The sequence below is a fragment of the Cibotium barometz genome, chromosome 24 (genome assembly GCF_041138505.1).
Source record: "Cibotium barometz isolate CiBa-2024 chromosome 24, ASM4113850v1, whole genome shotgun sequence".
Classification (NCBI taxonomy): domain Eukaryota; kingdom Viridiplantae; phylum Streptophyta; class Polypodiopsida; order Cyatheales; family Cibotiaceae; genus Cibotium; species Cibotium barometz.
Genome location: NC_141069.1, coordinates 53,630,839 through 53,643,138, shown reverse-complemented (window position 1 = coordinate 53,643,138; position 12,300 = coordinate 53,630,839). Strand labels below are relative to the sequence as shown.

At 44.7% G+C, this 12,300-nt stretch overlaps 1 protein-coding gene across 1 annotated transcript; it reads right to left on the bottom strand.

The window, feature by feature from the left end:
* Positions 1 to 1,236: 1,236 nt before the first annotated feature.
* LOC147625446 (F-box/kelch-repeat protein At5g15710-like) lies at positions 1,237 to 3,125 on the bottom strand. The gene has a single exon (XM_086819027.1). The coding sequence runs from the start codon at positions 3,007 to 3,009 to the stop codon at positions 1,828 to 1,830; it is 1,182 nt and encodes a 393-aa protein (XP_086675153.1). The 5' UTR covers positions 3,010 to 3,125; the 3' UTR covers positions 1,237 to 1,827.
* Positions 3,126 to 12,300: the final 9,175 nt, after the last annotated feature.

Below are 12,300 nucleotides of genomic sequence, written 5' to 3'. Positions count from 1 at the left end.
GCCACCATACTGATTTGACAAACTACGATACCGCTCGGGAGAAGAAGGGGACACCACCGAAGGTAGAGGAAGCCATGGAAGAGGTGGAGCCCGGAGGAAGAAGAGAACGAAGGCGGATGCGAGAGGGCCACGTTGTCCACCCATGAGTACCGCACCTTCCTTGCACCCAAGCTGCCCGGAGGCAGCTCACTAGTACTTCGCATCTGAGCACACCAAGCAGACGGCGGCAAACAGGCCGTCTAAGCCTAGGTCGTGCGTAACTGCGTCATTCCATATCCGAGCACGATGCGGGCACGAATGCGAGCAGGATGCGCGATGTGCCACTCTGCATAGGCAGCGAGCAGAGGTGCGAATGGCTGCGGGTGGAAGTGTGAGCAGAGGTGCGGGTGGAGTCATGAGCACAGATACAGGCAGAACAGGTCAAGGGCATGCACAGCAGACCAGCACGGCGAGAGGAGAGTGGAGGGGTGAGGGAGAGGGGGGTGAGAACGGGAGGTGGGGGGGGTGGGGGGTGGGGCCATAAAGAAGGTGAGGGCGAGATCGGCGGGGGAAGGTAGCAGGAAGGGATTGAGGGAGCGGGCTCGCAGGAGCCTCTCACGTCAGTATCATGTATCCAATTCATTCATGATCATCATGATAGAACCTCGTGGTCGCAGTGTGCATCTCATTGCAAAATGGGCCACCCACCTGCCCTATGCCCCTGCTCCGAATAAACAGGATATAGTGTCTTCAAATCTACAGGTTCACTCCTACACAAAAGCTTCATGATTTCAGATTCTACTAATCAGCTGAATTGAATGGATTAGATCTCCCTTAACCTTTTCAGACAGCTGGATTACAAGTACTTAAATTCAAATATGGAGAATACTCAAAACAATGTTTAATCATAAAAAACAAACAGAAGCCAGAGACAAAGAAAAATTGACTAGATCACAAGCTTGGTAATCCTGTAATGCAAGATGGATGCACAGGATCCCTAGTTTGAGAGTTTAAGGCTGCCTTTCTTTACGTAGTGATCTCAACCCCAAACTTAAAACCGTCTATATATAGCTAGTGGAGCAATTAAGCTTCATTCTAGTGCCGCTCTTGAGCATCCTTTAGATCGTGATCTCTGTTCCCTCTTCTGTTGTTCGAGAAGCCAAACCAAATTATGACCTTACAGGACTGAGCTGTGGGGCTTAAGACTATAACATGCAACTTCGGAACACGTCTCAACAATAACGGTACGAGTCAACATAAAAGAATGCCTGTATTTGCTTATTAGAAGCTCCTCTGTAGAGATGAGGAACGGCACATGAACTTCTTTTAATTATTGACATGTTCAAATACTATTTAACAGACAGATGAGAGCAGGTATAGGAACAGACATAAAGTCTAACAGATGCAAAGAATCAGCTGGCCACCTGAGTTATCAACATGAAGTAGGGACAGACAACCCGGTGGATCTCCTTTGTACAGTTCTGTTTCCGAATACGCTGCTAAGAGTTTTGTACTTTGAGCAGTCACTTTATTTTTCATTATGGGATAAAAAGAATAGAACTGGGTTTAAAGTGTCCAGTCTCACATGAAATTGCTGGAAACAGTGTTACAGCTTCTGTAATGATGGTCCGTCTCTGCTCTACCCCTTTGCTAACCCACCACCACAAATTGGCAATGGCTTAAATGCTTGTGAGGGAAGTCACTGGAATGGATTATGGAAGCTTAAATAGAAAATTTCCAATCAGGAAAAGGAAGGGTGCTGGCAAGCAGGAGATCCAATGGACAAGAGGAGTGTATCTCATATAATAGAAATTCCACCATTGTCAGACACCATCGAAGGTGGCATTGTTAAAGTACGTTTGCATCCAATCTGGGCTCAATGAGAAGACCCCTGACTGAGAATTTGAAGAACCGGGTACTGAAAGGGCAGGTAGGCAGCCATCTCCAGGCAATAGGAGTCTGGGAGAAGTCGCACAACAGCATTTCTGAGTGAGAATCCTTGAAGAAATACAGCAAGTTACCATTCCCTGCACACTTGATATCAAAATCGTGCTTCTCTTTGAAAAATCGTCGAAAGTGCTTCCCTGGCATACGCTCAATTTCCACCCATTTCTGCTTTTCTGGTTCAGTTTGCCAATTGAGGCCTTCGTTCTCTAATTCCCAGATGCGCACCCTCTGGCAAATGCCTTCGGAGCCTACGCCACCAATCAGAACCAGCCTCCCCTTTCTCTGTATCAGGAAAGAACAGAACAGGATTTCTGGCTGCGGAATGCGAACCTCTTCCCAGATCCCCTTCTTCATATCGTAAGCCATGATATTGTAAGGCCGGGCAGACGTGAGGCAATACAAGACGTCATGGCAGACTACGGTTTTAGATGTCCATACCGTGATTTTCACCGTGTATTCTCGAGGCACAGTGCCTGTGAGATGCCATGAATCCGTCACAGAATCGTAGACCTCAGTAGTGCACTCGTAATCTCGCCCACATTCGGAAGTGCCTCCTGCAACAACAACCTTGAAGCTTCGCGTCGTTTGGTCTTCGATGACTCCCACCAGCGCATTGAGGCGCCCTCTGGTCATGGGCGGCAGCTCGCTCCACTGTTTGGTGACCGGATTGCACACAGCCAAGTGCCCAACACTGTTATCCACATCTTTGACGACTCCTCGCACCAAAAGAAGGCCACCCACAGCAATGAGAGGGAAGCGCATGTAGATGGGCAGGAAAGTGAGGGGGATACAGTGCCATTTGTCGAGGGAAGGGTTGTAAGCACAGCAATTGTCGCGACAATTGAAGCAGGAGCAGACGAAAAGCCATGGGAGGTGTGGAGAAGGGAATTGGTGATGGAGAAGCAGGAGGAAGCTAGGGGAGGAGATGAGGCAATTCCAGTCACGACAGACAGCGCGCGAGCGAAGCAGGGACGGAAGAGGCAAGCAGGAGAGGATGCGCGCGAAGAGATCGTGAGGAAGAGTGCTCCATAACGATGGTAGGAGGCGAATTCTGTCAGGAGGTTCTTCGTCTTCGCCCGCCATGGAAGCTTGCAGACGGAGATGTGGCTATGGCGGCAGGGAAGCTCTGTGGGTATGGCGGATGATGAAGAGTCATAGAAGATGATGATGATGATGAGATGACGAGGATTGATGATGATGATTGATGATGGTGGGGGTGGTGGGAAAGAAAAGGAGAAGCTCATGTGTCATGGCTAATAGTGTCAAGGAGGGAACACTAAGAGACCTCGAGAGACAATGACTTTTCGGAAACGTTCCATTCAAACACTAGTCGATAGCAACGTGCAGCAGCAATTCTGGTGGTTCAATCGATATCGAAGGCAAGCCCGTCCCTTGACGATTGTAAAAAATGTCAAATCAACAATCCATGACATTGAGAGCATGAACGGAAGCTCTCTCCCTATCATCAAAGGGAAGTTCTCTCGCTATGGAGGAGAATTCATGATGATGATGATGATGATGATGATGATGACTGAAAGTAAAGGCCTCCTCTTGCATAGGAACTTTTTAGATAATTTTTTGCATTTAAAAAAGATCATGGGAGCACATTATGTTCACACCAAAGAAATCATGAAACTTGGGGTTTTAAAATTTTGATGGTTTCGCTTGAAATTTTCTAGATCGTTCATAAAATATTACTAAACTGCCTAATTTTTTGCAATTTCACAAATTTGAAAGAGTATTTTTTACAAGTGAAAATAAAAATGTTTATGATCCATGGTGTACAAATTCTAATCAGCATCCGGCACCTAGCTAGCAGCGGCTAGAGGACTACGCTCAATGCCACAATCCTTTAGGTGTGTGTTGGCTCCCTTGAAGAAGCTCATGATGGTTTCCTAATGTGGCTTGTCTTTGAGAGAGGGTGAAAAGTTGATTCATGACAAGTTGCCAATGACTCATGATGCAGATGAAGAAGAAGAAGAAGATGATGATGATGATGATGATGAAAGGAGAGATGGTGAAAAGTTGATTGATGATCACATGAAGCTCATGGAGGGGAAAATAGCCACTAGGGGGTGGGTGAATAGCACGTTTTTCCCTTTATGCATGACATAATAATCATGAAATGAAAGAAATGTCACACTTCAAAGCTAGGGGTGGCAACTAGGGGAAATAGCACCTTAAGGTCTACGTTTGGTTTCATTGTTTCCATGTCTCCTTTGGTGCACTTTGCATAGCATAAGGGAAATCGATATTTTGGATGTTTTTCTCATGCATGACATTGGGTGGCAAGGGACTATGGACCCAAACATGGCCCTTGCCTCTAGCCATATTTAGCTAGGTGTGCAACCTCAATTTTGTTTTCTCTCCCCCTTTCATCGTTGCCTCTTCCTCCCCCCCCCCCCAACCCATTGTCTCTCCCTCCCTCTCATGGCCCACCTTCACCCTCCCTCTCTCGACATCTCGCCTAGTGTGTCCCACCATAGGTTTTTCTAGAGTATTCCACTATCATCATCATTGTCATCAACATTATCTTCATCAATCTCATCATCGATCACATGCTAGCATGTCTTGCTTTTTAAAAAGCTTGCATCTTCCATGTTAAGCTACTTGAACAAGACCCCCTACTTAATCAGGGCATTCACGTTCCAGCTTTGGCACAATCGTGTCCTCCCCACATAGGCTCCAAATTAGCAAATCAATAGTGAATTCAGGGCATCACATTCTCGTGCTTTTTTTTCTCTCAATAGAGGCCTTTCTAGAGTCCTTGCATCATCATCATCATCAAAGTTTTCCATGTAAGTAACCCTTTTCCTCTTATATTCAACATCCTAAGCATCTCCAAGGGAGGCAAAATGGGCACAATCACTCAAGGCCCCAAATTCACTCTACAAATCACGTGAATTACTCGTGAGTTTGGGGCCTATGAAAAGGACACAATTATGCAAGGCCCCAAATACAAATCGGGAAAATTAGGGTTTGATCACACCAAGACAAATCCAATTTTTGCCACAAATCACATTCACATAACTTAAGGTGGGAGATGGAAGCTTTCAAAAAAGCAAGGCATATTATGGTGGAACGTTGATTAATGTGGCCTACAAAATCATGGTTCAATAATTTGGTGTCATCTTTAGGCAAAATTGATTTTTCATTGGCTGCTTGCAACAAGCCAACCTAGCTTTGAAAGGCATGCATCATCTTCTAAGTTGATTTTGAATCAAGGGCTTGGTATGATCAAGCCCTTAGTGCACTACTTTATGCGACATAGCGATGTACACCAAGGCTGCTATATCCAAAAGCGTTTCACTTAACACCTCAATCGATGGGATACTTCGCAGCTAGTGTTTTGAAGCTTGCAAGATGTATATTTTATATTTGCATCTCATTTGTTGAGAGTGAGGGCTTTTGTTGTCAATGTGCCCACTCCGAACATGTATGTGTGGCTATGTGCTTACAAAGAGGGGGGTGGGAGGGAGGAGGGGGGCTTGGTTCATGTATAACAGTACGGATGAAGAACCAAGCATTGAAACAGTTGCCACTATGTGACACTTTAGTGTAGGAACAACCATCCCAATCAATGTCAATGAAACCATGCATAACAAGTGAAGAATGTTGAGATATCGAGCTCGTCCAGTGAGGCGGTGGACATTGATGACCCGCCTGGGGGATAGGCCCCACACTTACACCACTGGCATGGTTGGTGAGATCATTGGTGATATGTGGCCAGTGGGATGACAGGCTGTGTGACAACCATTCTAGAGACTGGCATAGTTATAGCGCCAGCTCATTTAGTCGGGTTCACACTATAGAGAACCCTTGTATGTATTGGTTGAGTACCTTTCATATTAAGTGTACTCTTATCTTGTATATGGAGTGTTGAGTGTTGAGTGAAGAAGAAGAAGATATTTAGCCTCTCACCTTGTGTGTTCTCTATTAGGGTTTTGTGTGTGTGTGTGCTTTGCAAGAGCTCAAGCTCTCTTCCCCCCTGCATCTTTTCATGGTATCAGAGCCTGGTTCGTGCTAAGGGCTGAGCTGCAAGCAAGAGAACCACAGGAAGCGGTACAAGGGTAAGAGCTTTAACTACTCTTCCCTATTTGTGTTGGTGACTACACCCTTGTCGGGAGCTCTACGAGAGGCACCAACAAACGATCTCTGATTGAGGAGCTTTCTTCGCAGGAGTAAAGCTATAGGGCAACTATACTGTCCTATTGGACAGCATTTTTTGGGCCGAAAAAGCGTTTCGGGCGCGTCTGGCCTCCGTTTTTTCAGAAAGCAGGCGATTTCGAGCATTGTGGGTATGTCATCGATTCTCTGTAGAACTCTGTTTTAAGAGCTGTAGGAAGACAGATTGACTGTGCAGATACTGAGGGTGCTGCAAAGAGGTGAACAGTTGTCATTGGGTGTATGTATGCACATTGAAGTCACTGGTTGTGACATTTGAGAGTACTACAGTACCGCTGCAGAAAATACAACAGTTTGTGCAGAAAAACCAGAGTGCTGTTTCTGGTAAAATTGTGTGTTTGGCAAGATGTCACATGATGGGATAACTCAGATTGTGGCTGAGAAGCTTGATAAGAATAACTTCCATGATTGGAGGTTCAGGTTGACGAATTTCCTGATGGGAAAGGGCTATTGGGACTACATAGAAGGTGAGCATGAAGAGGCACCAGAGATACCGGACATAAATCCGACTACTGCAGATGTGAAAGAGTTTAAAGACTGGAACCAAGGAGCCAGGAAAGTTATGTATTGGCTTTCCATTAGTATACAGGACACCATGATTGGGCACATTCAGGATGCCAAGTCTCCCAAGGAGGCGTGGGACACCTTGGTTAAACTCTATGAAACAAATACCAAGGCACGCAAGATACAGTTGAAGAACGAACTTCATACTGTGGAGAAAAAGAGCATGTATGTGAATGACTATGCGCTGAAGATAAAGGGTATTGTGGAATCCCATTGGTATTTCAGTAGATGATGCTGATAAGGTGGAAGTCTGTCTACGTGGTCTTGGGCCACAATACAAGGCGTTCAAGATGTCTATTCAGACTCGGGAAAACATTCTCAACTTTACAGATTTGGTGTCTATGCTGATTATAGAAGAGAAGAGCTTGGGTGAAGATCAACAGTCTTCACAAACCAAAAACAGCTCGGAGCAACAGGCCTTCTACACAAGTTCAGGAAGAGGACAAGGAAGAGGAGGCCGTGGACGCGGTCAAGGAGGTGGCCAAACAGATAATCAGAATTATGGCCAGCAGCAGCAGCAACAGTCCCAGAATACACAACAACAACAACAACAACACACAGGTGGAAGAGGCAAATTCAGAGGCAGGGGGAGTCAAAGAGGCCGTTGAAATTGGCAAAGGCAGTATAATGATGCACGTGAATGCTATTACTGTGGTAAGCCTAGACATGTGCAGGCAGAATGTTATAAGAAGCAGGCTGACATGCAAAATGGGAAAGTGCAGCAAAACAACTATGCATCCTCAAGCATAAATAATGAGGATAATGAAAGGTTGTTTGTTATGCAGCATGTCGTGAATGCCATGTCTGAAAATGTTTAAGCAGCACAAAAAGATGATGTGTGGTATGTGGATTCAGGTGCTTCGAACCACATGACAAGTCCTGGGGAGTGGTTCAAGGAGATAAAAAACCCGGAAAGACCAGGTTTTGTGGAAACAAGGGATGACATTGCTCATCCAATTGCCCGTGTTGGAGATGTGCCATTGTCTATGCAAGATGGCAAAGTGAAGTACCTTGCAGATGTACTTCACGTTTTAAACATAACAAAGAATCTGGTTTCAGTTGGCCAGATGACTGGCAGGGTTTGGAGGCTAGGTTTAATCGTGATGGTTGTTATGTTGAAGACTTTAAAGATAAGTGCAGGTTGGTTGCAAAAGGCAACAGAGTGGGTAGAATGTTTACGTTGAATGTAGACATGCCTGAGATGAGTGTTGCGATGTTTGCAAATGGTTCAGGAATTGTTGCAGACACAGACATTTGGCATAAAAGGATTGGACATGTGAATGTGCAGAGATTGAAGTCTATGCAGACTAAAGGAATTGTGATAGGGCTGCCAAAATTTAAAGTGGAAGGTATGCAGAAAATATGTGAAGCATGCCAATTTGGGAAGCAAACAAAGCATGTGTTTCCACGTAACAGATATGTGAGCAGAAATGCACTAGATGTTGTGCATTCAGATGTATGGGGTCCTACGAAGACCATATCTATGGGAGGCTGCAGGTATTATGTGACTTTCATTGATGACCATACAAGGAAAGTGTGGGTATATTTCATGAAGGAGAAGAGTGAGGTGTTCACACTTTCAGAATTTCAGAGTTTTTGTTGAAAAGCAAATAGGGAAATATGTAAAGGGCCTAAGGTCAGATGGAGGGGGAGAGTACTTCTCCAATGAGTTCTTTGAATTTTTGAAGAAGAATGGTATTCGGAGACAGTTTACATGCAGATACACTCCGCAGCAAAATGGAGTTGCTGAGCGAAAAAACAGGCACATTGCTGAGATTGCACGAGCATTGATGGAAGAGAAGAATATGTCGCATAGCTATTGGGCTGAGGCTGTTTCTACAGCAGTATACATCATGAATAGGACTCCAACTGTAGCCATACATGATGTAACTCCAGAGAAGAGGTTTACTAGCAGAAAACTTGATTTGTTTCATCTGAAAGTTTTTGGATGCATTGCATATGTGCATGTGCCAGATGAGCTAAGAACTAAGCTGGATCCGAAAGCTGAAAAATGTGTGTTTATTGGATATTCCCTTGAGCAAAAGGGATACAGATGTTATAACCCTGCTACACGAGAGTTGAGGGTAAGCAGGGATGTTGTCTTTGATGAGATGAGCAGCTGGTATGCTTCTGAAAAAGAAGTTGTTGGGGCTGATGTGAGTGGAAGTGTGGTTGCACAAAATGCAGCTCAGCAATCACAGTCTTTGAGTGGACCAGGAGAGTCCTCATCTAGTGGGTCTGTTGATAGACCATGGAGTGGTAGGCTGCGTCATAATACCAGTCCTGCAAATGTGATTAGTACATCACGTAAAGGAAAAGAGAAAGTGGTTGAGCCCCTTGGTATGCCTGACATTTCTGCAGGGCATTCTCATGTTGATGGAGAGTCTAGTGGCTCATATATGAGCCTTGATGAGGAGCTTGGGATTCCAGCTATGAGAACACCTGGTGTAAAGAAGGCTATGGAAGCCATGAATGAAAAGCTGCGAAGATCAGGGAGAGTGAAGAACCCTGTGCAGAGATTTACATATGATGGTTATGTGACACATCACTATGCATATATGGCAAAGGTTGTGCAGGTTGTAGAGCCCACATGCATTGATGAGGCTATTGGAAATGTGTGTTGGGAGAAAGCTATGGATGAGGAGATGGATGCACTATATGGAAATGAAACTTAGGATTTAGTGCAATTGCCTAAAGGCAAGAAAGCCATTGGATGCAAGTGGGTGTACAAAGTTAAACATAACAGTGATGGAAGCATAAACAGGTACAAGGCTAGATTGGTAGCCAAAGGATATGCGCAGACATATGGCATTGATTATGAGGAAACTTTCAGCCCAGTTGCCAAGATGGCAACAGTGAGAGTTGTGATAGCAGTGGCTGTGTCAAAGCAATGGTCCTTACATCAGATGGATGTAAAGAATGCATTCTTGCATGGGGATTTGCAAGAAGAGGTGTATGTGTTGCAGTCACCTGGCTATGAGGATGTGAGTCACCCCGAGCATGTTTAAAGGTTGAAGAAAGCCTTTTATGGCTTAAAACAAGCACCAAAAGCATGGTCTGACAAGATTTCTGAATATCTTGTCACTATTGGCTTTCATGTAGCCAATGCAGATTTCTCGCTGTATGTGAGACATGGTGATAGAGGGGTTGTGCTTGTTGTCATCTATGTAGATGACTTGATCATTACAGGGGACCATGATGCAGAGATCTTTGATGTAAAGATCTTGCTTAGATAGAAGTTTGAGATGAAGGATCTGGGGGAGCTCAAATATTTCTTGGGCATTGAGGTGATTAGGCCACCACATGGTATTGGATTACCGCAGAGACAGTATGGCTTGGACATGTTGTCCAAGTATGGTATGACAGGCTGTAAGCCTATCTAAGTGTCATTGGATCAGAATAACAAGTTGAGTGCAGATTCAGGAGAGATCTTGGAGGATCCTACTATGTATAGGTGCATAGTAGGAAGCTTGATCTACATGATGATCACCAGACCAGATTTGAGCTATGCTGTTGGGTTGGTGAGTCAGTTTATGCAGGTTCCACGAAAACCGCATTTGGATGCATTGAGACGCATACTGAGGTATGTGAGGTCTACTTTGCATTGTGGACTATTCTATGAGACTGGGACAGAGATATGTGTACATGGGTACACAGATGCTGATTGGGCTGGTAGTATCTCAGATAGGAGATCTACTAGCGGATTCATGTTTTCTTTGGGGAGTGCTGCTGTGACTTGGAGTAGCAAGAAGCAGCCTACGGTTGCTTTATCCAGTACAGAGGCCGAGTACAGAGGAGCTTCTATGGCAGCATGTAAGGTAGCTTGGTTGAGAAAGCTACTTGCAGATTTGGGTCTACAGTGGATAGACAAGTTGTCATTTTCTGTGACAACATTAGCAGTATACAGCTGGCCAGGAACCCAGTCTTTCATGCTCGTACGAAGCATATAGAGGTCCACTACCACTTCGTCAGAGAGAAGGTCTTGGCAGGAGACCTTGACCTTGTTTATGTCAGCACAGAGGATCAGGTAGCTGACATCTTCACCAAAGCATTGGGTACAGAGAAGCTCCGCAGATTCAGGGCTTCGCTTGGTGTACATGAGATGGAGTTGAGCTCCAGGGGGAGTGTTGAGATATCTCGTCCAATGAGGCGGTGGACACTGATGACCCGCCTGGGGGATAGGCCCCACACTTACACCACTGGCATGGTTGGTGAGATCATGGGTGATATGCGGCCAGTGGGATGACAGGCTGTGTGACAGCCATTCTAGAGACTGGTATAGTTATAGCGCCAGCTCATTTAGTCGAGTTCACATTATAGAGAACCCTTGTATGTATTGGTTGAGCACCTTTCATATTAAGTGTACTCTTATCTTGTATATGGAGTGTTGAGTGTTGAGTGAAGAAAAAGATATTCAGTCTCTCACCTTGTGTGTTCTCTATTAGGGTTTTGTGTGTGTGTGTGTGTGCTTTGCAAGAGCTCAAGCTCTCTTCCCCCCTGCATCTTTTCAAAGAATCGGCTTTGTAGAGAAGGCCTAAATCCTATGTGCCTTTGAGGTATCTAAAAACGTGCTTCACCACATGCCAATGGTCATTAGATGGGCTATGCATGTATCTGCTCAGCTAAGAAACAACATACTAAAGATCAAGCCCAATATGACACAAGTATATCAAGCATTCAACAGCTTGTTCATATAGAGAGTGACATCACAAGCACCATTGCCATCATTAGAGGAGAAATCTCTAATGATGTGGAGATCGGCTTGCAATCCTCAAATTGAAAATGATGCAAAAGCTATCCAATATACTTGGACTATGACATCACGAATCCCCCCTCATTTGCTGACAAATTGTATGCCCAAGTACTAATGCAACCGACCAAGATCTATCATGACAAATGATTGCTATAAGTTTCTCTTGGTTCTAGCACCAAGTCAAGATCATGTCATCCATGTAAAGAATCAATATCCAAATTTCTAGACCATTCGTACGGATGTATAGTGTAGCCTCTTTGGGGTTGTTCTGAAAGCCAAGGTTGAGCAAATAAGCATGTATCCATGTGTACCAAGCTCAGGGTTCCTACTTCAATCCAGATTGAGCTTTCTTAAGCCATCATACCTTCCCTTCAGAACCTTCAACCTCTAATCTTGGAGGTTGGGTAACATAAACCTCTTTTGACAAATGGCCATGTAAGAACATAGTCTTAATGTCCAATTGGTGGACCTCCCAATGATAATGGGTAGCAAGAGCAATAATGGCACATATGGTAGTGATCCTAGAGAAGTAGGAGCATAGTTCTCCTCAAAGTCAACTCCTTGCTATCGTGCATAACCTTTAGCAACAAGGCAGGCTTTGTGATGGTCAACTAATCCATCTGATTTCAGCTTCACCTTGCACACCTCTTGTACACCCACTTGGTTCCAATGTCATTCTTGCTAGCATGCAAGTCACATAGATCCCAAGTGTCATTGGCATGTATGGAAGCCAATTCATTCTACATTACATGTCTCCAAATCTCACTATCAAATGCATATTTTTTACATATTGGTTCCTCATCAATAGCAGTAGCAAGTAAAGTGGTTGTAACCAAAAGGCAGTGTGCTACAAGAGCACATCCACTTGAACT

Coding starts and splice junctions, on each gene's coding strand:
- LOC147625446 (XM_086819027.1), bottom strand. CDS start 3,009: ATGGCGGGCGAAGACGAAGAACCTCCTGACAGAATTCGCCTCCTACCA.